This window comes from Schistocerca serialis, chromosome 3 (genome assembly GCF_023864345.2).
Source record: "Schistocerca serialis cubense isolate TAMUIC-IGC-003099 chromosome 3, iqSchSeri2.2, whole genome shotgun sequence".
Lineage (NCBI taxonomy): Eukaryota > Metazoa > Arthropoda > Insecta > Orthoptera > Acrididae > Schistocerca > Schistocerca serialis.
The window spans coordinates 655,807,372-655,834,593 of NC_064640.1; the positions used below are offsets into that span (position 1 = coordinate 655,807,372).

Genomic DNA, 27,222 nt, shown 5'->3' on the forward strand with positions numbered 1-27,222 from the left:
GTTAGGAAGCATTTACTGAAGGTATTTTGCCTTGAGTGTATCTATGTATGAAAGTGAAAAATGAAACATGGGAAATAAACTGTTTCAACAAGAAGAGAATAGAAGCTTTCAAAATGTGATGGCACAGAAGAACATGGAAGGTTAGGTGAGTAGGTAATGTAACTAATGAGAATGTACTGAATAGATTTAGGGAAGAAAAGAAATTTGTGGCACAACTTGAGTAAAAGAATGGACTGGTTTATAGGACACATTCTGAGACATCAAGGGATCACTAATATAATATTGGAGGGAAGCTTGGAGTGGGGGGGGGGGGGGGGGTGTTAAATCATAAAGGGAGACCAAGAGATGAATACAGTAAGTAGATTCAAAACGATGTTGTTGTGGTAGTTACTCGGAGATGAAGAGGCTTGCAAAGAATAGAGTAGCATGTAGAGATGCATCAAACCACTCCTCAGGCTGAAGACCACAATAACAAAGGCAGGGTTACCTTTAACACATAGAGAAAGTGACTAGAAATTAATGTACCTCGAATAAACTGTGATTGAGGTGTTGGAAGAAAATATATTTTTTATCAGAATGTATCTGGCACCACACGATCTTGCCACAGAAGACAATTAGCAATGTTGGGGAAATGTAAGATAGATCCTTTCGATGTGTTATGCGTTAAGAGAGCAGTTTGTGGGCACTAAATGGTGAGGTTACCAGCACTTTAGGTGAGAACTTACAGGCCAACAAATTCATATAATTGCTAATAGTTAATTACAAGGACATAGCTGATTTTCCTCCTCATTCTGCCCAAAACCAAGCATGTGATGATCCCCTCAAGTGAGCTTATGGTAGAAACAACATGTAACCCTTCCCTCCTCCTTTATGTGACATAACCTCTCTGATTTTGTCCCTGAGATCCAAGCACAATAAATATTCCAGGGTAAGTAATATGTTCTTAGAATCCTTTGTGGAGAGAGAATCTTGGTCTCTTAAAAAAAGCCCTTCATGTGTTAATGAAAACAGTACATCACATGTTTCAGCACACAGCCACCATCAGATACTGTAAATGGAATGGGGGGGAGGGGGGGGGTGGAAGAAACAGTTGATGGAATATTTAACTGTAAAATGAGAACCAAAAAATACACCACTAATTAGAAATTGTTAAGGTGCAACGTAAATGGAAATTTGGGACTAAGAATACAAAATTGATTGAAGACTCATATGTGGAATTTATTTCCTTGATTGTCACAAATTTCTCGCAGCTTTACACCTTGTCTATAACCAAGTAATCCTATTATGAATTCCATATCTCTTTTTCACTTTTATTCTCTTCAAAACAGTTTTAAATCTGGATGAAGGCATGTTTCAATAGAATTTGTACTGGAAGTTATTGTATAGTTAACAAATGAAATGCCATTGTTAAAATTTATAATTGTTAGGTTACTTAATGCAGCTAGAAAGAATAATAAAGAGGGTAAATGGTTATCAGTTATGGAATATGAGGAGAGCTCATAGCCTGGAGTTTTATAACAAAGCGTTTGAGATTAAATGTATATGTGTGCCTGTTGCCCATGTATCATTCAACATTCCAGCCTCGAGTGTTACCTTTTAAATTATTATCAGACACCCTGCTTCTCCAGGAAATAGTGGTAGATATGTGAGAGATGTATAAATAATTTTTATAGTTTCCATACATGTAGCAAAGATTATTTGAAGAAGAAAAATTCTAGAGAAGGACCTCAGTGTGCAAGGTACTGCAGATTTAACCATGTGCAAAAAGTCACATTGCCCTAGAGATAAGAAATGTGACCAAGTTACAGTATAACTAAAAGAAGCAATCCATATAATACCCACATTGTATCTGAGATTGACGGTTAGCTTAACTGTGGTAAAAAGGAAGGAGTTGAAGATTTTCTATGTTGCTTGAGACATCTTTGACTTATTAATAGAGTTTCATGTAGTACCATGTAAAATGAGTGAATGTTTGCATTTCACGTTAATGCCCGACTTCAAGAATAGTATCATCAAAAACCGGACAAATAACTATAACTTTAATTATAATGATTGATGGAATAGTCAGCAGCATGTCTTGAGTCTTGACATTATAGTATTCAAAAATAGGTTGGTGGTCACTGGCCCAAAGTGGCTTTTCAGAACTTGAGTTCCACTGGGAAAACCTTTTTACTGTTGTATATCTCGAATATAGTGAATGTGAACTAGATCTGGAGATAGTCAGAAAAGATCATCATTGCTTTTAGTGACATGCAGCAGACAATGCTCACAACCTTTGAAAGGAGCTCGTGTGCATTGTCAAGCATGACTAAAATTTCATCCAGAATTTGATGGTGTCATTCAACAGTGTTAATGAAAACTAGGGAGTCCTTGTCATTACGAATATGTCTCATCAACTGCGGTAACAAGTATGTGATTTCCTGTCTATTTCTTTCATGTAGAAATTTAAACATTGATAAATCCTTAGCATTTCCAGTTGTCTTACTATGTGGCAATTTTGAGCTGCCACTTCATATTTTAGGTATGTATTTGCTACTGTCAGATTTATTATTAATATGTAACTACTATATATACAGGGTGGAGAAAAATTGTGGCACGAAATTTTAACCCTGGATAGCTAATTTATTTATTTATTTATTTACACATCAAGTTCCGTAAGACTAAATTGAGGAGCAAATCTCCAAGGTCATGGAATGTGTCAGTACATGAAATACACCATAAAACTAATAACAGTTAAAAATGAGATGTTTATGAACCTTAAAAACGTCAATCCACACGTTTAAGTAAATGCAATCAACAATACAGCAAGAATTGGCTTACTTTTTCAAGGAACTCCTTGCCAGAATAGGAGGAGTGACTCATTAGGAAACTCTTCAGTTTTAATTTGAAAGCCCTTGTATTACTGCTAAGCATTTTGAATTCGAGTGGCAGCTTACTGAAAATGGATGCAGCAGTATACTACACACCTATCTGCACAAGAGTTAAGGAAGTCTACTCGCGAACAGGGGTCAACCAGAGGTTCATGGACTTACACCACTTATTGCCCGAACCACCTGTTTCTGAGAAAAAAATATCCTTTTGGAATGGGAAGAGTTACCCCAGGATATAATACCTTATGACATAAGCAGGTGAAAATAAGCAAAGTAGACTAATTTTTGTGTCGAACAATCACTCACTTCAGATACCGTTCGAACAGTAAAAATGGCAGCATTAAGTCTTTGAACAAGATCCTGAGTGTGGGCTTTCCACGACAGTTTACTATCTGTCTGGACACCTGGAAATCTGAACTGTCCAGTTTCACTAATCATATGCCCATTCTGTGAAATTAAAATGTCAGGTTTTTTTTTTTTTTTTTTTTTTTTTTTTTTTTTTTTTTTTTTTTTTTTTTTTTTTTTTAATTGTGAGTTAGAAACTGTAAAAACTGAGTCTTACTGTGATTTACCGTTGGTTTATTTTCTACAAGCCATGAACTTAGGTCATGTACTGCACTATTTGAAACCAAACCAGTGTTGCACACAACATCCTTTACTACCAAGCTAGTGTCATCAGAAAACAGAAATACCTTACAGTTATCCTTAATACTAGAGGGCATATCATTTATATAAATAAGGAACAGGAGTGGCCCCAACACTGATCCCTGGAGCACCCCCTACTTGACAGTACCCCACTCAGACCCCACATCACAGCCGTTGTCAATATTGTGAATAATGACCTTTTGCTGTCTGTTGCTAAAGTAAGAGGTGAACCAGTTGTGAGCTACTCCCCGTATTCAGTAATGGTCCAACTTCTGGAGCAATATTTTGTGATCAGCACAATCAAATACCTTAGTTAAATCAATAAATATGCCAAGCGTTCAAAACCTTTTGTTTAATCCATCCAGTACCTCACAGAGAAAAGAGACTATAGCATTTTCAGTTGTTAAACGACTTCTAAAGCCAAACTGTACATTTGATAGCAAACTGTGTGATATAAAATGATCAATTATCCTTACATATACAGCCTTTTCAATAACCTTAGCAAACACTGATGGCATAGAAATATGTCTAAAATTGTCTACATTCTCCCTTTTTATAAAGCAGTTTTACTGCTGAGTACTTCAATCATTCAGGAAATTGACCATTCCTAAAGGAAAAATTACAAATATGGCTAAATACAGGGATAACATGTGCAGCACTACTTTAATATTCTGCTAGGCACCCCATCATAACCGTGAGAGTCCTTAGTCTTCAGTGATTTAATTATTGACTCAATCTCCCCCTTGTCTGTATCATAGAGGAGTATTTCAGACATCAATCTCTGAAAGGCATTTGCCAAGAGAGTTATATTATTCCCTGTAGAAGCTAAATTTTTATTTAATTCAGCAGCAATACTCAGGAAATGATTGTTAAATACTGTACATATATCTGATTTATCGGTAACAGAAATATTTTTACTGTGAACTGACTTTATATCGTCGACCTTGTGCTGCTGACCAGATACTTCCTTCACAACTGACCATATAGTTTTAATTTTATCCTGTGTATTAGCTATTCTATTTGCATACCGCATACTCCTTGCTTTCCTAATAACATTTTTAAGCACCTTACAATACTGTTTGTAATGGGCTATTGCAGCTTCATTGTGGCTACTTCTAACATTTTGACATAATTCTCACTTTGTTTTGCGTGATATCCTTATCCCATTAGTCTGCCACCCAGGCTGCTAGTACCCCGTTTAGAACGTTCTAATGGAAAGCAGCTCTCAAAGAGCATGAGAAATGTGTTAAGGGAAGCATTATATTTATCATCCATGTTATTGGCACTATAAACATCCTACCACTCTTGTTCCTTGTCAAGGTTTAAAAAACTCTCTGTGGCTGTTGGATTAACTTTCCTACATAGTTTGTAATTACATGTGACATTTGTTTGAATACAAAAGTCTTTTAATATTGTAATTTGTGCATCATGGTCTGAAAGGCCATTCACACTTTTGCTGACAGAATGCCCATTTAGTAATGAAGAATGAATAAAAATATTGTCTATGGCTGTGCTACTGTTCCCCTGCACCCTAGTTGGAAAAAACACAGTCTGCATCAGATCATATGAATTTAGGAGATCTACCAACATCCTTTTTCTTACACCATCATGAACAAAATTTATGTTGAAGTCACCACATATAACTAATTTCTGGTACTTCCTACAAAGTGAATCAAGAGCCCTCTCTAGCTTGAGCAGAAATGCTCTGAAGTCAGAGTTAAGGGACCTATAAACAACAACAATTAGAAGTTTAATTTCATTAAATTCAACTGCCCCTGCACAACATTCAAATATCTGTTCAGTGCAGTGCCGTGATAGGTCTATGGACTCAAATGGAATACTGTTTTTTACGTACATAGCCACTCCCCCCCACAAGGAACTCCTTGAAAAACAGCCTGCTAATCTGTATCCTGGTAAAGGAAGTCTCTGAATTGTCCGATTATTTAAGTGGTGCTCCGACATACCAATAATTTCAGAGTCAACATGTGTAAGCAGTCCACTAACTTTATCTCTAATACCTCTTATATTTTGATGAAATATGCTAATTCCTTCTCTGCTTGAAAACAGGACATCCTCTGAACGTGAGCCATTAATTAGAGGAACTTCATTTATGCAGGCATACCTATCAGCTGACTTCAATCTAAAAAAGGTACAGCTCTAACGCCAACTACTACAGGAATTTTACCATCAGTGATCCCTATGCTGTCATGTATAAGCTTTGCCAGCCTCCCCTTCCCATACCTATTGAGGTGCAGACCATGTCTAGTGAAACCCGATCTACTGACAGACTCAACTGGCACCGCTACAATGTGACCCATGCCCTCTGCCATCAGCGCCCTCTCCAGCCACATGTTAATGTGCCTAACAGCCACATTAAGATGAGGCTGATCATAAAAAGATGCTGAAACAGTTGCACAAAATGCACATTAGTGCCACTAGTTTGAGTTGTTATCTTTACCAGGTCACCACCTACATCATATTCATCGTCCCTATCAGGACTGTTCCCTGCTCCACCTACTATCACTATCTGATCCTCCTTTGTCAAATTCCTATATGACTCCCTTATGCTGTCAGTCACCTGAGCCAACCCTGCACTATGCTTCACAATGCTGGTGACCTGGTACTCACTCCCCAACACTTCCTGCAACTGCTGGCCCACACCTCTACCGTGCGAACTACCTAGCTGCAGAACCTTCTTCTTTATGTTTGACTTTGCAACTAACTTAAGCCTCCTAACTGCTGAGGACTGCTGCATGTTACGTACATCTACAGCTACAAGAGGCTCCTCTCCACTCAACTCTGGCAGTTGATCAAATCTATTGCATATATGCAAATTATAACTGTCTGAATACCCCCTCCTCCTAGCTGCCCTCTTGCCAACTGCCAGTTCCCATTCCCCACCACCCTTCAGCCTCCTCACCATATCTAGTTCCTCCTTTGCGCATTGTAACTGCACCTGCAGGGCACAGATCTTATGCTCGTGCTCCTCTATCAACTTATTTCTACTATAGATTATACATTCCCAGGAGAGGATATCGCTAGAATGCCCACTGACTGCACCACTGCATTCCCCCCAATGAAAATACTTTGAACAAATCCCACACTGTAATCCAATACTCACAAACCTGCAACAGAGCCCACACTTCTCACCCATGGTAAAATTTTTCATTTCCTGAAAAAACTATACGTCTGCATTACCTAAGCTCAGTTACACCAGTATAACTATTTAAAGAATTAACAATAGTGGTCTCGAAAATCTCTGTCTGCTAAGAAACCATCTGTTCTTCTTTTGCTTGCCCCTTTATCCTGCAGTTTCGTAGGGTCTGCATTGTTAGATTCAGATTTGGCAATGGCAATGTTAATGTTAAGGGGTGGCCGGATGCTCTTCCTGTTGCCACCCTGTATCCCCCAAGACGGAATTTGTGTACCTCAGCTGTCTGCGTCTAGTGTAGTCCATGGAATAGTGTGAACATGTTCAGATGTCTCCGAATCGTATAACTGAGGCGGAATGTGGGGACCATCCCAGTATTCACGTAGCAGGATGTGGAAAACTGCCTAAAAACCACATCCAGGCTGGCCGGCATACCGGCCCTCATCGTTAATCTGCCAGGCAGATTCGATCCGGAGCCGGCATGCCTACCCAAGTCCAGGAAGCAGCACATTAGTGTTCTTGGCTAACCTGGCAAGTCTACTAAGAAAGCAACTACTTGTATTAATACTACTACACCGCAGCTAATACCAATACCAACAAAACTTCACAAAATTATTAGCTAAAACCAAAAATTCAAGCGGCCACTTGAACACTCAACGAAGTTAAAAAAAATGGTTCAAATGGCTCTGAGCACTATGGGACTCAACTTCTGAGGTCATCAGTCCCCTAGAACTTAGAACTACTTAAACCTAACTAACCTAAGGACATCACACACATCCATGCCCGAGGCAGGATTCGAACCTGCGACCGTAGCGGTCTCGCAGTTCCAGACTGTAGCGCCTAGAACCGCTCGGCCACATCGGCTGGCCTCAACGAAGTTGAAACACTGCATGAAAATTTTACTGAAATATTTCACTAGAAACAATAAGAAACATCAGCTGAAAACTAAAGCACAAGATTTACTAAATGACTTCAATGCACAGAAAACTCTAAAAACACAGCGAGTGAACATTTCCAAAAGTTTATTAAATTGTTATTTTGCCACAAACAGCACGAAACACTGCTGAAAACTATCAAATTTAATAACTGTATAACAGTGCACAAATAACTTACATTTATACCCACTACAGCTGCTACTGCACGCTCAAAATGTAAACACACTACCGAGGCGTGAGTCTCGGACAAATGACATAAGCACACTCACGAATAACAGACCATTCAAGTCAATAACACTGGAAGAAAGACTGAGATAATGAAAATCCACTAATAAGTTACTTTTACGGCAAATACTAACACAAATGAACTTTAAAATAAGTAACTGAAGACTAAAACTTCATAAAATAATGACGGGCAACTTCAGCAGCGGTCCAACACATGCACGTGAAAGATAGAGTGCAGCTCATCATATAGAGGAGATAATGAATTGCAGACAGGCACAACAAAAAGGCTGCTATAAGTATGAGCTTTCAACTGGAGCTCTCATGCAAGTCTATTTGACAGTCTTCTTGCAGAAGTAGCTGTCCCACCTTTGTGGGACGAACATCAGCAATCCCTTGTTCCCTTGTTATCCCACTCTGTTCCAAAACCAAAGGATCCAGCTGCTCATGAATCAGCTCCAAGTAGGCAGAGTGTCGATGTGCAACTTGTGGACCTGTACAGGGAAACCTAGTTCCCCCACTTGGCTGTACAAACAAAACAACTTCTCAGATTCCCCTATGATATGTCCCCCACCAAGTAACACATGTGGACGTGCTCCACAATCCCAAAGAAAACACTATTCCACCATTTATCAATATGTATTTTACTTCTGCTTCATGATTATCCACATTATGGAGTCGTGTGCTTGGCCCAAAAGTCAGTGATTGTGTTTGTTATGTCTACACAGGCAACCACCATGAGCAACACACATTACCAAATGTATAGTGCATATTCAGTGCAAAACTGACAGGTACATCATTAGCTCTACAACACATTTAGAATTCTTTGTACCCAAAACTATCTCATGCACAGTGCTTCCGTGAGTGAACTGCAGGCAACAGAACAATACTACACACACAACATAGTTGTCTCCAGTATCCATGACCTACTATACAATGTACCCAAAGCTGGAAATTATATCCACATGGACAAAGCAAACAATGAATACACAGCTAGGCAGACTGAGGAGGCAACCAAAATGGCTACATTAAAACTGGAAATGCCAGGCCCTGTGTAAGGACACATCAGTGACATTGTATGATGAATGTCTGGGAAATGGAATAGCAAACTATCATATGCCCCAACAAATTGTGAGCAATCAGAGAGACTGCTAAGGTATGACAAGTTTCACTCCAAGCCTCTAGAAAAGAAGCCATTGTCTTATGTGGCTTGCACATTAATCACACCTGACTTGCACAAGAATTTATCTTGCGACAAGTGGACCCTCTCCAGTGTACCTGTGTAACATCCCTGATGGTGTCCTATGCCTTTGTGAAGTGTGTTTCTCTAGCTGATCTGTGACGTGGGTTGAAGCTGGATACATCGTTGCCTCAGACACTGGGCAACAAAGTGGCAGCTGCCATCTGCATGTTACCTTTTTTATGGGAAATAGGCACTATAACAAAATGCAGTGCCATCCCATTCCATGTTGATGCAGGAGGCGGGCATGCAGGGAGTACCTTTTACTACAATTCTGGCTTCAGGGGGCCTCCGGCTATGGTACTCTCATGAAACAACATATATGACAACTTCAGGGCATAAAAGAATAATCTTGTACCAAATTTTAGTGTGTTTAGAGGTGATAAAAGGAAACACTGGTTTTATATGACAAAAAAGTCACAAATGCTCTTGTTTCCTCAGTAGGAATCCATAAAGGGTTTGATGCTACAGATGTTCAGAATGGTGTCCAAACTGTCATGTGATGAATATTCTTTTAGAGATATTGAAAATTACATCTGTTTGCGTTAATATACAGCTGCACATCTGACATTTGTGTGCTAACGATTTTCTAACATGCTTAAACAACCAGGTGTTTTGTGATAGTGGCAGAACAGACAATCAGTTCTCCTATAGCGTCTTATCAGTGTCTTGTAAACCAAACATTTCATCTCTCCCAAACAAAACAAAGTTGACTTGATTAAAGTGGGGAGAATGTGGTGGCCACCATGCTGGCTCACCCCTCAGAGTTAAACTGATGTGTTGCTCAAGTCAACACAGGGAAAAAGAGTGATCAGAGTTTACAAAAGTTTATTGACCATGGAAAGAAAACGTCTGCTTAGATGGTAATAACAAAATCACAATTACAGTGTCTCACAGGTATGAAGAATTTACTGTATGGTGATTCCACAGTCTGACAAAGTAACACAATTGGGATCTTCATAGACAAGTCCGATGAAGCTATCCTGAATAACATCAGCCTAGGAACAGAAAAGTCTGTCCTGGATACAATCCAATTGCACCAAGGGAAATAATGATAAATGCTGAATATAGTGGCATTGGTCTCTATGATGGACTTTGAGAGTGTCCTAAATGTGATGGGGTGAATAGTGCCCACCAGGAGGCTAGGAGAATCTCTCGAAGCTGGAAGAAGTGACTGTGTAGCTCTGGCACCAACTTTTACAGAGGCCGGCAGCGGAATACTCGTGGCACTATTTTCTGGTCATCTGTGTGGTGGGCACAAATAGATCCCTTGAATATGGTGGCCTCTGCTAGCCCTGGTACTGCCACCTGGTGTCTGTCCATTACTGCGGCAGGGCAAGTCTGTGATGCTGAGGCCTGTAGGAACCATGTAGGCTGCACACATACCCAAGGTGCCTCAAGGGTTGCTGATCACTTTTGGGAAGATTGATGGTATAGCACGAAAAATTGGAGAAAACATTGTTTAAATGTTCTCTGACATCAACAGCAAAGTTTGGTGGGTCCTCATCATTCTGGAACTCTTAATTGCTGCTAGAGTGCTAGCCAGACATTTCCGGTATTACTTCATGGAGAAAGATATCGTAATTTCTTCTACCAAGCATGTTAGGCAGAAGATACGGCCCAATGAAGTGGTTGTGAACAGTACTAGCCACACATTTATGGTAAATCTGTGGTCGTGGTGGAACATAAAAGTTACTATATGATTTTACAACACACAGGTATGAATATTGTGGCTGTCGAGTATTCCTCCCATCTTGAAGGCAGCCTTGTCAGTAAACAAAACACACGTTTGGAAGTCGGGGATGTTTATGTTAATAAACAACTGGCATCTGCGTGCTAATGATTGGCATAATTCCATACATTGTTGAAAGTTGTCAGCAGATATGTATTGTACCTTCTGATCCTGAATGGCTATATTCGTATCTCATGTGGGCATTCCACACATTGATGTTAAAGGTGTTTAGTTCCTTGATGTGCAAGTGCTGACATTTTCCTCAAACTGAACAGTTCCCACACTATGAAGTCTATCAGTTACCCTTTTGGTGTAGTCTAAGGGACCCCGCCGAGCGAGGTGGCGCAGTGGTTAGACACTGGACTCGCATTCGGAAGGACGACGGTTCAATCCCGCGTCCGGCCATCCTGATTTAGGTTTTCCGTGATTTCCCTAAATCACTCCAGGCAAATGCCGGGATGGTTCCTCTGAAAGGGCACGGCCGACTTCCTTCCCCATCCTTCCCTAATCCGATGAGACCGATGACCACGCTGTCTGGTCTCCTTCCCCAAACCAACCAACCAATCTAAGGGACCCTGTCTTACAAAGATGGTTATCAGGTCTCTGAAATGACACGATTTGGTAACATCCTTTCTGGAAATTGTTCTACATACAGGCACTTTGCTGCACGACTGCAACATCGTGCCTCTCCATGAATGAAATGCAGGTCAGCTGACTCAGTTAATGTGCAGTCAGCCATCAAAAACATATAAACAGCAGTATAATCTTTCATGTAGATGCAATTTAACATAAACAGTGTTAGTCTAATTGTTTATCCAGGGAAGTGGACACTAGTAACAATAATAGAAGCTAACCCTTCCTAGCAGTAAGATGTAACTGTGTTGCAAATCACATTCCAGAATCAGTGTGTTGCATATGAATTGGCCTAAACAGCTGTGAATGTTGGCCTAAGGGAAGCCCAGCATCAAACCCTTCAATGATGCCTAGTAGGGAAACGGTGTACCTGTGACAGTTGTGTCACATAACAAAAGTGTTTCTTTTTACCTGCTTTAATAGCCCTACAAATCTGTATATGTAGTATCTTACACAGTGTATATACACCATGTTTTTACTTTGTGCGTGATGTTGATGGGGAGAGTGTGGGATGATGTACTTCTCAGCATTGGTGCTAGTAGTGCCACCCCCGCTTATCTCATAGCTGTGACCATATCTACACTGGCAAACATTTGCTCTCCATTTCCACCATAATAATTTTATTACAATTTTTAGATATGTGTATCACCTTTTGTGATCCTATTTTATAGAAGTCACACATTACAGCTTTAACTAAGGTGGTTGTCTGAAGTGTAGCCTTGTATAGAAGTAAGAGGTGGCCAATATACACTTCACACAACAAGAGAATAGAAGTTTTTAAATGTGGTACTGAAGGAGAATTTTGAAGATTAAATGCATAGGTCGATAACTAATAGCAGATGCAGCACAGAACACTGAATTGCATGACCCTGAAGAGAAAGTCATATGGCAAGAAAAGATGTCCATGTTTGTATGTTGCTAAAATATCAATTAACTGGTGTTGGTCATATCTGTAGGATCGTGCCACAATGTACGCATGTATATATATGTGTGTGTGTGTGGGGGGGGGGAATTAAACAATCATCCAGAGAAACAACTAAAGTGAGAGCATATGCCTCCTTTACTCCAGAGTGAAGCAGAAGTAAATGATTTGATAACTGAGACAGAATTTCTGTAGGTTACCAACAAATTCTATTCCTGTATTCTTAAAAGAGTATTAGAAACATGCTTGCTTTTTTCCCCCCAGTGTATTGCAGATGTTTTGTCATTACATTTTCTTGTGACTTTGGAGGCTCAAATGTTGCCCAGTCATCAACTCATTCCCTTGCCTTATCAATTCCAGCCCTCCAATGGTCAGTAGCTTAAAAAATTATGCATGATCTTTAAGGGTTCTATAGGCAACTAGCAATCTTCTTTCTTATGGTCTTGTCACTAAATTAATTCTGATTTGGTGAGAAGCAATGCAATGAAGTTGGGCAAATTCCCACAATGTTAACAACCTCTGCTAGCTTCTATCTAACAGCATCAAACATCCAATTAAGACAGCTAGTTAACCTGGTAAAGAGAGATTCACAGCACATCTTCTTATATCCAGTTATTGCAGACTATGAAGTGAGTGTTATGAAGAGCGTCATAGCCCAAGGTCAGTAAGGCAGCTTAAATAACATGCCTGTGTTGTACGCGTTTTCTCAGTTCTTATCCTTGTTATTGCTGTATACTATTCAAAATTTATACTTAAGTGTTAGTATCCATTCTTGTGCATACCACTGTCCTTTTCTGACACTGTAGGAACTGCTTTTTTGAAGCAGTTGAGCAACTCGTCAGTCTAGTCCATTTCTCCATCAACAGTATGCCATTGCTGATATAGTCTTTCATCTCTCCATGCACACCTCCAACTGATGGCTAATCCTTTCTAAGACTGTAGTCAAGATGATATTGGAGTTTATTGCTGAGCTGTTGTATTGCAGTTATTGTAGTGTAAGGTGTTTTAAACTCTACCAGTCACGAACTTACAAATTTCCTTACGTGAACAACATTGAAGTTTATATAGTGTGAAACTTCATTTAATTTAGGAAAGAGATTGAAATTGGAGGATGACAAGTCTGATGATGTGCATGGTGAATATAGTACTGTACAGAGATACAACTTCCTTCACTCATTTTTGCCTGCACTTTAAGTGTGTGCTCTAACGTTGTCTTGTTGCGAAAATGTGTGACTTTGAAATCTCCATGAGTACCATTTGAAAACTTTAAGTGTGTGTCTGTAAGAAGTCAAATTTATTGGTCACCCTTTTTCCATAAAATCAATAATGATAACAAAATCTACATTGGGCAGAATTTTTCCATCTAATGGTTGGGTTTAAAATTGTTTTCTTTGGAAAGTTTCTGTGGTACTACTTCATAGACTGATGTTTTGTTTACTTTGTAATGATATCAATAATAAAATGAATAGCCAAATTTTTAAACGTACTGTAAGCAGTTGCGCTAGTACTAACAAAGTAAATACTGCAAGAACAAAGATATTTCAAATAAAATCATATCAGATACATAAATCTTGCATACATACAGGTTTTACTGCATGGTGCATTGTCTTAGTTGTGCTGTTGACCTAATTTCAATGTTTGTCTGTCTTAAGAGACACTTGTCCTCAGGGAGCAACTGTAGGAATGGTTACAAAGGGCAGATAATGTACAAGTATTATTAGCCACTAGTTTTATTCCGTACTCAATAGGTGTTCAGAAATAACAGCTGCACAGGTTTCTCCATATGAGTCTGAATTTCTTTAATTTTGCTGCCTTGGTAACGTGTATTTAGAAAATTGAATTGTTAAAAGGTAAATGGCTCTGAGCACTATGGGACTTAACTGCTGAGGTCATTAGTCCCCTAGAACTTAGAACTAGTTAAACCGAACTAACCTAAGGACATCACAAACATCCATGCCCGAGGCAGGATTCGAACCTGCGACCGTAGCGGTCTTGCGGTTCCAGACTGCAGTGCCTTTAACCGCACAGCCACTTCGGCCGGCAATTGAATTGTTCTTTGTGTTTTCTCAGGTGGTGCGTTAACAAAAAGTTAAGAGCAAATCTTCTTCTGAACCACAACATCTTTGATTTAGCATCTGCCTCAGAAGTCTCTTGAGTATATCTGTGACATTTTAGTGTCAGATAAACAAAGTGGTAACAATATGTGGCAATGCGAATATTTTAAGCAGTGCTCTCCAAATATGATTGAATTTTTCTAAGTATTTTCCAAGTGAATCCTAAATGTATTACTGCATTTGATTTTTGGAATGTTAGCAGCCAATCATTGCACCAAATGGTGATAATCTGCAAGGTTTTGAGTGTTCTACCCTTATCTCCCGAGTTCAGCTATAGCAAGATGCTCATACAGTGTGCTAAAGTAAAATATCATACTAATCTACATGGCACAATTCAAATGGCAGCTTTTGTAGTAACTTACTACTTCTTCTGTATTTTCACTTCACATAATAACTGTTGATTTGCTGGTTGGAAACACTCATATCTGCTAACTCATTGAACTTTTAACGGTTCTCAAAGTAGTTCTCTCTCTCAAATTACAACTTGTTAATTTGAGAATTTCTGCTGTATTACTGGACAAATTTTGTAGGATATTTTACTACACCTTTAAATGTCTTACTCTCACTCTAAAACTTTTACAGTATCATTAGCGCAAATTCATAATTTATGATATTGTTTCCATTTTTACATTACACTGAGATGACAAAAGTCATCGGATAGTGATAAGCACATATACAGATGGCAGTAGTATCTCATACACAAGGTACAAAAGGGCAGTGCATTGGCAGAGCTGTCATTTGCACTCTGGTGACTGATGTGAAAAGGTTTTCGATGTGATTATGGTCGCAAAGTGGGATTTAGCAGACTTTGAATGCGGAGTGGTAGTTCGAGCTAGATGCATGAGACATTCCATTTCAGAAATCGTTAGGAAATTCAATATTCTGAGATCCACAGTGTCAAGAATATGCTTAGAATACCAAATTTCAGGCATTACCTCTCACTGTGGACAATCCAGTGGCTGACGGCCTTCACTTAACAACGGAGAGCAGCAGTGTGTGTGTGAGTGTGTGTGTGTGTGTGTGTGTGTGTGTGTGTGTGTGTGTGCATGAGACATTCCATTTCAGAAATCGTTAGGAAATTCAATACTCTGAGATCCACAGTGTCAAGAATATGCTGATAATACCAAATTTCAGGCATTACCTCTCACTGTGGACAATCCAGTGACTGACGGCCTTCACTTAACAATGGAGAGCAGCAGTGTGTGTGTGTGTGTGTGTGTGTGTGTGTGTGTGTGTGTGTGTGTGTGTGTGTGTATAGAGTTGTCAATGTTAATAGATAAACAACAGTGCATGAAATAACCACATAAATCAGTGTGGGACATGTGAGGAACACTACCACTAGGACAGTGCTGTAAGATTTGGCATTAATAGAATGTGGCAGCAGATGACCAACACGAGTGCCTTTGCTAACAGTACGAAATTGCCTCCAGTCACTTTTTTGAAGTCGTGACCATATCGGTTTGACCCTAGATAACTGGAAAACTGTGGCCTGGTCAGATGAGTCCCAATTTCAGTTGGTAAGAGCTGATGGTAGGGTTTGAGTGTGTCACAGATCCCAAGAAGCCATGAGCCCAAGTTGTCAACAAGACACTGTGCAAATTGGTGGGGGTTCCACGATAGTGTGGACTGTGTTTGCATAGAATGGACTGGGATCTCTGGTCCAACTGAATCGATCATTGGCTGGAAATGGTTATGGTCAGCTACTTGGAGACTATTTGCAGCCATTCTTGGACTTCATGTTCCTAAACAATGATGGAAGTTTATGGATGACAATGTGCCATGTGACTGGGCCACAGTTGTTCATGATGGGTTTGGAGACCGAGCTTGAATTCGAGCAACTGATTTGGCCACCCTAATTGCCCGACATCAATCCCTTTGAACATTTATGGGACATAATCAAGAGGTCAGTTCATGCACAAAATCCTGCACCAGCAACACTTCTGCAGTCATAGACGGCTATAGAAGCAGCATGGCTCAATATTTCTGCAGGGGCTTCCAACGACTTGTTGAGTCCTTACCACACAGAGTTACTGCATTATGCTGGGCAAAAGGAGGTCTGACATGATATTAGGTGGTATTCCATTACTTTTGTCACCTCAATGTACGTAAAATCTGAAGCAGAACTGTTTCTACATGACAGATCTGAATTCATTTTTCTTTATTAATAAATTAAATACTGAAATGAGAAATTTTTGAGTGGTGTTATTTTATTTCCAGCTGCAGCTGAACAGTGATAAGTCACTTGAAATGTTAATCCTGTACTAGGATGTAAAATTAGTAAATGATCATAATTACACTGGACAACAAATTTGAAGTGAAAGTGTGTAAATTGCATGGTTTTGAGGTAGTTATGTTTATTTCAGTATAAAATGATACAAAATCATCATCTTCATAAATATTTAGCTCTAGGTTTTTTTTTTTTTTTAAGTGATCTGCATTTTTGTATAAATAACTCACTCTCTAAATATGCATTCATGTTTCAAGATTCGGCGTAACAAATTTTAAGTGAATAATTACTTGACTTATGTTAAGTGTTATGCATTGATAAATTTCAGTGACATTCTGGTAGTATAAAAGTAAAATATTAAGAAAAAATGAAGGTAATGTTACATGAATGAAAATACTTTGTAAGTCTACTTTGTACCAGTACTATGTAAAGCACAAAAGAAAATATATAAATTAATTGGTCACAAATATAGATAAAGGATTACAAATGTTAAATGTCCATATTTACAGTACATACAATTGCATATTTTATTCAGAGATAAATTCAGAAGATGACCGTTTTCGCTTGGCTTGATGTTTATCCACATACTCGGGAACTTCCCTTATGACAGTCCAGCAGTAGTAGTAGTAGTAGTAGTAGTAGTAGTAGTAGTAGTGCTCCACTTTCCGGCATACCTCTTGTCAAATGTGGCAATATCGTGATGAAATCGCACCCCATGTTCATCACTTACCGCACCACAATCTTTGGAGAAGAAGTCAGGATGACTATGTAAGAAAGATTTTCAGTGACATGCTGCTACCAAGTTTTTTTGTAAGATGACAACATCTTATCTACAATCTCCTTGTAATTGATTGCTTGTTTGTTCCCTAAGGACTGTAAACAGGCTGTCTTAAAACATTCCCAGGCATGCTTCTCATCACCTTGTACGATTCCATCAAAAGTATGGTCTCTAAAAAGCTCTCGAATCTGTGAGCCTACAAAATGTTGCACACAAGTAAGACCAGGGATAATAATATAATCCATTGTTACTAGTTATTATGACTTTCACAAACCATTGTAATATTTGATTATAAACTTAACATAAAAATCTGTATATAATTATCTCACCATAATAAAACAGTGTAAAATGAAAACTAGAGCTAATTTTGAATTGGCTTTGTGATATTCACTATCAGCACATTAGAATTGATAGGAATGGGCTATTTTCATTGTTGCACAGTGTTTGTCATTCCAGTAGTCTACCTAAAAGTTGATCCTGCTGAATACTTGTCCAGAGAAATATGAACTGCAAAAGTGTGAAATATGCTGAGATGGTAACAGATGCTACCCATCCTGCATGTGATAGCAGATTCATTAGATTTTGGGAAGTAACTTTCTTCTAACATCTAAATAAGAATTGGTGGATTGATTCCATCTTTTCTTTCCACACAGGTTTTTCTGCTTCTTGGTGATTCGTCGAAGTGTTCATGCCCATCTGCCTGTTCTGTAATGCTAGTTCCAGAGGGAATTTTCCGTAGGTCAGTTGTTAGATTGTGAAATTGTTGTTTAGGAGGTACCCTCTAAGATTAAATAAAGGAAAAACAACAAAGCCTATGAACACACTTTTATATCTTAAATTGTTTTGGGAGTTGATAATTGTTTAACAACAAGCTGTCTGCATCATATCTTCACAAGGTTGTTATTTTTACAACGAAATTCTTTATTTAATGTATTCTTGATTTGTGTATATGAACCTTATAAGCGTATGAATGGTGTACTGAATGAAATTGGACATTCTGTTAACAGATGCAACCAGGTAATCCAGTGGCAACTGTTGTGGAAGCTGCAGCAACTGAAGCTCGTTACTCATATGAAACATGCACAAACAGTCCCCGAAATAATGAGAATCCTGCGCCTAATTCAGAAGTAGGTGTTTCTCAACAAGTTTCAAAAGTCGAAGATGGCAGTACTCAATGCAGCGAAACAGACTTCAACAACAAGGTATCTAATAAATAACACTGCATTTACAATTTTACTAACTTCCTGCATTTTATTGGGCTATTCCGTATATGCTTTTGAGGATGTTTTTTACATTTGCTGCAAAATAATGCAACCAATGAGGAATTTTGTTTTGAGAGCTATCTTTTCATCAGCAGTTGATTCAAAACAAAAGCCTAAGCAAAGTTTTGATAATGAAAGTAAATCATAGCTAGAATCTTAATATCTCTATAAGGGTAAAAATTATCATAGCTAAATCGTGTACAGTTACAGCCAATCAATCATCACCAATTCACCATGGTATACTGAAAGTACGGCTATGTGAGGGTAGATAACTGCTTACTGAATAGAGCGAGCATTGAGCAACAGACAAGTGTTTTGAAAAAGACTGATTACCAGTAGAGATCTGAGAAAAAGTTATATATTCATATAACAGTCTTTTACATACAGTGTTAATGAACAGATTTTGTGTGGTCTGTGGGCAGAGATTTGATACTGAAAACAGCTTTCGCCTTAACCAGATTTTCTTGAAAAGAGTAAGTACAAAGTTGATAAATGTGAGATGATGTATTTGACCGACATTATGTGTATATCGTGACATTAAATGATTACTAGCCAGTGACAAAAACTGCTTGAAACCAAATGTGATCATAAAAATTCTTTTCATTGGCAACTAGTAGTAATATTTACTTTAATCTTCTAATTGAGTTGCAATACACTATAGTCTACAGAATTTATAGAATTGTGTGCTATGCTTATTTGTCCTGGAAAGAAGTAAAGTTGTGTGAAAAATAATTCAAATAGTAGTGAGAACGAATTCCCCACAAGAAATATGACTACCTCATTGCCTCATTGGCTGTTTTTCATACTTAACTACCTTCCTCAGACATAAGATTTGGTCCATTTGTTTATAGTTTTTACTTACTTTTATCATTCATTGCTGTTTCATTTTCCTGTTTGATTTATTTTTTAACATATTCTGATTAATCAAGATTACAAACTTCTATTGATGTAAGGGATCTCCCCAGGAAGTTAACATTACACGTATTCTAAATGTATACCATTTATTAATTGTCTATGTTTTGATAATACAAGGAAAAATAAAATAAACAAAAATGGTTACTGTCGGACCTGAGACAGAGCTGTCCTTTTTATTTTTTTTAACACAGCTGATTTCACCTCCATAGTGATGTGAGAATGTTACTATGTCTCTTGCTTCCAAACATATCATCTGCCCACTGTTCTCTCATTGGCGCAGTAGAACCATCTGCTGACACACCCGTAATCATTCCCATCATATCTCACAGTGAGCGTTGACAGTGTTGCTGTACAAAATGTGCAAATATGCCTCTGGCCCCCATCTACACTTTTAGTGTCTCCTGCAGACATGTATGCTGTTGTTGAGTATTCGTCCAATTTTAATGTCAGTTTAGTTCCAGTTGCAAATGGATTCAGCCAAACTGCAGTTTAAACATGTTAGATGTTCGTGAAAATACAATGTATGTAGTATACATTCCCACGATTGGCTGCACTACAAAATTTCTGGCTGCTCAACACTCCACTCCCTGCACTCATAGTTCTAAGCCAAGCTGGTTCACTGTCCCACCTCCAACTGTCTGAGCAACGCTGAAATCTGCACAGCAATGTCTTCTGGGGTGCAGGTCGTTACATACAAACAGCAACTAATACACAAATAAAAGATCGAAATCACTATTCAGTCTGATTATCGATATTTTGCTTGTCCCTCGATGTAGTGACGTCTCCACAACAGGTCTTTCTGCTGTAATTTATTCTCATGACAGCAGTTACAGTCAGTTTAATATGATTTATTTCATTTGTTAGACATTTCGTACTGGATCTTTTTTTTTCCTCTCTTTTTACCTGAATGTCCTCATCTTGTTCTAAAGCTAATTAAAAGCTGATAACAATTTTCTTCAGTATTCTAATGTGTACATTGACTGACTTTCTCATTTGCAACTCACTTGGAAAATCATTAATTTCTCATCACCAAATAAAATATTGACCAGGGCTCATAATCAAGTATCGTTTTTTAAGGACAAGATTAAAAAGATTAAAAAGAGAGGAAAAAAAAAAGATCCAGTATGAAATGTCTAACAAATGAAATAAATCATATTAAACTGACTGTAACTGCTGTCATGAGAATAAATTACAGCAGAAAGACCTGTTGTGGAGACGTCACTACATTGAGGGACAAGCAAAATATCGATAATCAAGGCTCAAAAACAGCGAGATATGGTGACAATGGTGGCCGGGAGAGATGCAGCAGTACATTCCAGTGCTCATAAAACCAGTCCTGGAAAATGCGAGCTGCCTGAAGAAGGCCCCTGTCACCTTATAATGCTGCATAACCATTGGAGAATGAACATGGAATACTATGATATGCCTCTCAAGTCACCACCAACCCGCTGCCCCCCCCCTCCCCCCCTCAAAAAAAAAAAGTTTCACTCTTGGGATGTAAACTCACCCAGAAGTTTGAAACAAGGCTCATCAGACCAAATGGCATTCTTCCATAGTCAAAGTTTTTATGGTTTCACCACCACATTTTCCTGTTGAGGGTATTTGCATCACTGATGAGTAGTTTTGAAATTCCAGCTCAACCTGCAGTTCCCTGCTTCTGGAGCTCCCCACATGTTGTTTTGGTGCTAACAGTGTTCAGGAGTATGACATTCAGTTCTGCAGGGACTTTTGCAGCTGTTCTCTTTATTTTTTGTCACAATTGTCTTCAGTGATCATCTGTCATGATTACCCAATACACACTTTCAGCCACATTATGACCTAGTGGATGATGACAAGTTGCTAAGTGATAAATAGATGAACGTGGACAATGAAACTTTACTTCAATGGTATTCTTCGTCAGATAATTTTTGAGTGTTGTGTAATAGCTGGCATTATCATGGTGAAGACCAGTGTGACTTTTCACCATTGTTTTCCTGATTTTGTCAACAAGTTCTGGTAAACAAATTGTTGTATGCCATTGGCATTAACTGTTCTTCAGTTCTCTAAAGGGTGTCCAGCATAATAAAAGAAACAAGCAATGATTTTCTTGGAAGTGTTTTGTAAGTAACCACTTTTGTTGGTTTTGGTTCACGTTGGAACACCCAAACAGTTGAGTGCAGCTTAGTTTCTAGATCACACGAATTTATCCAAATTTTGCCTGCCATTATGGTGACGCTTCTTGATTACACATTACTTAAGCTGAATTTTTCGAACATCCCCTCACTCCAATTGATACAAGCTTGTTTTTGAGCTCCAGTCAAATTGTGTGGAATTCATTGAGAACACACCATTTTCATAGTTAATGCAGCATTCAGTATGCTTTTATCTAGCAGTAAGTTATATGCTTGTCCTCTTTAATCATGTTATGCACAATATTGTGTTCCATTTTTTATGAACAGTCCCCAAGATATATTAATAATGGAATTGTGGCTGTGACAGAATTCTAGAAACAAATTGTAAACAGTCTTTTCTGAAAGTGATTGATGCCTAATGTTGAAGAAAGCTATTTGATGCATTGTTGTTGGGTTATATCCTTACAAAAAATCACAAAAACAAATCCATGTAGAATTTGCATTTTTTGATGGCCCTGTTTCTTTAAACACTCACTGTAAATGAATTTCTTGGCCAGTTTCTCAGGTTCATTATGTTAACAGTAATAAATACCAAATTTTAGAACAATAATAAAGCCACATCGTAATAGTGTCTCCTAACAATTTTTTGTAAAAATCTTAAAATGTGACACTTGTACAAAGGATCAGTTTTTGATAGTGGGGATGGAATAGTGTGTGCTCTGCTTAGTGAGAGCAGTTGAGAATGCCTTTGATGAGGAAATAGTGGCTCTGGTTTCGGAAATGTGTACATTAATGATCAGGAGAGTAGTGTGCTAAGTGCATGTCCCTTTATACTGACATCCAGTGACATTGTAACTGAGAGACTGACAAAAGAAGGTGCTAGGCAGTGAGTGATACACTCGGCATGATGACACCGTTACATGTATTTCTTCATTGCTATCAGATTTTTCTTAAAAAAAGATAATGTTTGTTGTTTAAGAACTGCCATTGCGTTCTTTTTTCATGTGGAAGATTATTCAATAGTATGGAGGGTAACATTGTAGTATATACATCAGCTGAGGAGCAAAAGATTATGTACTACTGTTAGCCAAACTAGCACTTGCCTGTGTATCATTATCATTTTGAATTTTGAAAAGTGATCAAAGGTGAAACAAAATTCCTTATGTGAAAAATGTTTATCATATGAACAAACCATGGATATGGGTCACTAAAACAAAAATTATTGATTGTAACATGTACAGTAAGTTTCAATCATGGAAGATACGACGAAGTTGTAAACTCAAAAATCAGGTGAATATGAGCGGTGAAGCATTAATTTGGTGTTTTTCTTAATCAAATAATCAGTTTTTGATGTGCAGTGTAACAGCTGGCACTATCATGTTGAAGAATAATTTTATGCTTCTTAGTGTGACTTTTAGTACTGCTGTGTCAAGGTTTGGAATCTACCTAGTGAGGTGTGTGCACTCTTGTGTTGCGACCATCCCATGTCTGAATCTGTAAAATGTTTGTGTGACAGGTCCAGTGTAGCCTATCCAGTGCCATATTCTAAACTGAAGATTACATAGATACACGCGCTTCATTCATGATCTGACAGAGGGTGATATTGAAGAAATATTTTGTTAAAACAGTGCACAGATATGGGCCTTTCTAATATCATTTCTTACTGTTGACATGCTTTAATGAGAAGCAGTATCCTACGCACTATGCATCTGTACTGTCCCTGTCTCGTGCTGATCGGTGACTTATACATTTGTTAGTGTGAACGTACACTAATAAGTTCAGTGACATGACTTTCAGCACAAATTTAGCTCATTAGGCATATTTACGTTGTTTGGCATCCATTATTATTATTATTATTATTATTATTATCATTATCATCATCATCTTTTATCTGTGAATCGTTTCATATGTGTACATACAACTAGGGTACCTGTTGATTAATGAATATTCTGTTTATTTGTAAGCGTGCTGAAACTGGAAAATGTCGGTGTATGCTTTATATGGCACAACAAGCAGTACTGAAATGTTTCCTAGTGGTATGCCTCAACATTGATTTTTTTTTAAGTTTTATTACCATGTATACTTTTTTTGTAGTAAATATTCCTTCAATAAAATCTGTAACTTGAACTGTTTGATAGGCTTAAGGATGTCCTGGTCTACATTTTAGAGAGCAACTGAAGCACTCAGTCTCAACTGATTTCAAAAACATGTTTAACTTAAAAATTAAGAAAATGGTAGACAGCTGATGTTCCCTCCTAAGGCACTCAACAGAATACACTAGCCCATTTGCTATTTTGGACAAAAGAACATGAATTCTGCAGTTATGTGTCAGCTGGTGTGGAGACAATGGTCTCGTGTATCAAACAGATCCCAAACACAACTATCAGAATGACAGATCAACTGCTCCTAACCGACATTCACAGCTAACAAATGCTGACTTTTGTGGCCCATCAGAGTTGGCTGCCGGCCAAAAGACTAGGCCCAAATGGCAGTCCTCTGACGTTAATGCAGCAGTTTGTGATAGTCTGGGGCACTCAGCTTGTGGTGCAACAAATGAAAAAAGCCCCATGGCTGGCATTTGTGTCAACATTGCAGCAAACTGCACCCATTAACTGGTGACACCCAGTTGAAAACTAGACAGTGTATCGCTGTGCTACAAGGCAGTACAGACTTCTTCATTTGGATCTTGAATGTGCACACAAAATGCCCCACCGCTGAGTTAGAAGTTGGGTGAAATTCAGCAACTGGGATACAAGTCGCTGACTGTTATTAGTTACGAGGGTACAGGGGGAACCCTCAACAGGAAAAGTTAGTGACAACACACACATAGTTGCTGTCAATGTCACGGAAGGCAATTTGGCAAAACACTTGATTTTGGGCAGTCCATCCACTACCAACAACCCCCCTGCGGGTCCGGGGTAAGAATAGGCCCGAGGTATTCCTGCCTGTCGTAAGAGGCGACTAAAAGGAGTTTCAACCGTTTCGGCCTTCCATGTAATGGTCCCCCTTGGGGTTTGACCTCCATTTTTCAAAATTCTACAGAAGTACGAGCCTTTTGGGGAAGGACACCTTACATGGTGTACCACTGGTCCTAAGTGCACTAAGACCTTGGCACTCAGCATTGTAACGGCGTTGTAACCATACCCACTATTCCTCAAATTGGGCCTAAACGCCTGATGGGTTGTCCAAGTTACGCCCATAGTGCATCTCCATCTGCACCAGCGATCATGATGGACTTTCCATGGCACGAGAAATCCAGCACGGTAGCCAGCCCGTTGTGGTGGGGTCGTCATGTACCCTCTAGGTTGTAGCCCCCTGACAACACAGGGATCGTACTGCCGATACCTGAGCTGCACCCTCCCCACGTCGGCCAAGGAGTAGATGCCCGTCTCCTTGGGGCATCAGGACTCCCGGCAATGGTCATCCTGCCAGGTGGCCCTTGCTGCGGCTGGGTGGCGCCCGTGGGGAGAGCCCCTGGTCGGAGTGGGTGGTATCGGGGCGAACGTTTCGCAGATGAAACGTCAACATGTATCAGGTCGCTCTGCGGCCGAGTCTTTCAAAAGAAAAGGTACCGTTTCTAGTTCTGGTGCTCCTGCCCTTTCCCCCTTGGCCACTCCATGGGAGGAGGGACAGGCCCGCCGGCTTGGGGCGAAGTACTTCCCCCGCTATTTGGTCTGTTCTTGAACCGATGGGGGGACGTTCGCCACCTCCAAGCCCATGTTCTTTGTTCAGCACATTGAGGACGTCTTCGGGGAAATCGAGGCTCACAGCAAGATGCGTTCAGGTTCTGTCCTTATCAAGACCACCTCCGCCACACAGTCGGCGGCGCTGCAGGCGTGCGACCACCTAGGGGACATCCCAGTATCCATTGTCCCACATCTGGCACTAAATAGGACGCAGGGGGTTATTTTTCATCGTGACCTCCTGCTACAATCTGATGAGGAGCTCAGGGCCAACCTGGAGCGCCGAGGCGTGCATTTCGTCCGGCGAGTCCAGCGCGGCCCCAAAGACCGTCGCATCGACACCGGGGCCTTTATCCTCGCCTTCGAGGGGGACGTTCTCCCGGAGAAGGTAAAGGTGATGTGCTACCGGTGTGACGTGCGACCTTACATCCCGCCTCCTATGCACTGTTTTAGGTGTTTGCGCTTTGGGCACATGTCGTCACGGTGTGAGGCTGAGCCCCTTTGTGGCGATTGTGGACGTCCTCTTCGTGAGGAACATACATGCACCCCACCACCTCGGTGCATTAATTGTCCTGGCGTCCATTCGCCTAGATCCTCAGACTGCCCCGCATATCAGAAGGAGAAGAAAATACAAGAAATCAAAACTTTGGATCGGCTCTCTTATTCTGAGGCCAGGAAGAAGTACGACCGCCTCCATCCCGTCCCGTTGACCACTTCGTTTGCCTCAGTTGTGTCCACTCCTTCCGCAGTATCCTCACCCCTATCCTGTCCCCCCTCCGCCTCCTCCGCCCATCAGGGGGCTCTGCCTCCGCCTCCCAAATCCCTCCCTTCCAAATCCTCCTCCCCCGTGGCCCCCACCCCCTCTGCCCCAGGGGCCACTCTTCCTCCTCCTCCTCCTCCCCCCATGCCACCTGAGAAGCGATCCTCTTCTCAGGCGTCCATCGGGGAAACGTTCCGGACCCCAGCTTCCGAGGTCCGGCGTTCCAAAACGGACCCCGCGCGTGAGGACCTTCTTTGGGTCCAGCCCACCATCCCTGTGCCTCCTCGGCCTTCCAAGAAGGCCTCCAAGAAGAAGTCTCTATCCCCCTCTCCACCCCGGCGCGTTTCGTCTGACGCTCCATCCGTGAGTCGCTGCTCCCGGCTGTCCTCAGTTTCGCCGGGACGCTCTGCTGCCAGGCGCTCCACCGGCCTTTCGTCGGCAAATGATGCGGCTCGTCCTACACAACCAGGGACAGCGGCCGCAGCTGGCGACGAGTCGATGGAACCGGATCCGCCTCCCGTCAGTTGTAGCGTAGTTCCCTCGCAACCTGGCCCTCCGCGGCCGTCGAGGTGACCAGCTCTTCCCCCGTCTCGTTCCCCCAAACTTTTGACTAGCGATGGCGTTGTTTCATTGGAACATAAGAGGTATTCGATCTAATCGGGAGGAATTACAACTGCTCCTCCGCCTGCACTGTCCGCTCGTCCTTGGTCTCCAGGAAACCAAATTGCGCCCGACTGATCGTATTGCCTTTACCCACTATACCTCGGAGCGGTATGACCTCACCCCTGTGGACGGTATCCCAGCTCATGGTGGGGTCATGTTGCTCGTTCGGGACGATGTTTATTACCATCCCATCCCCTTGACCACCCCACTCCAAGCAATAGCTGTCCGCATTACTCTTTCTGCTTTCACTTTTTCAGTTTGTACCATCTACACTCCACCGTCATCTGCTGTTAGTCGGGCTGACATGATGCACCTGATCGTTCAGCTTCCCCCGCCGTTTTTATTGTTTGGCGACTTCA

At 40.2% G+C, this 27,222-nt stretch overlaps 1 protein-coding gene across 1 annotated transcript in view; it reads left to right on the forward strand.

Moving 5' to 3' along the window:
* The window catches only part of LOC126470535 (zinc finger protein 85-like), a 91,109-nt gene that overhangs the window by 29,206 nt on the left and 34,681 nt on the right, over positions 1–27,222 (forward strand). Inside the window, exon 4 of the mRNA XM_050098461.1 lies at positions 18,477–18,671. Coding sequence (XP_049954418.1) covers positions 18,477–18,671 — 195 coding nt within the window. The remainder of the gene's footprint in view (positions 1–18,476; positions 18,672–27,222) is intronic.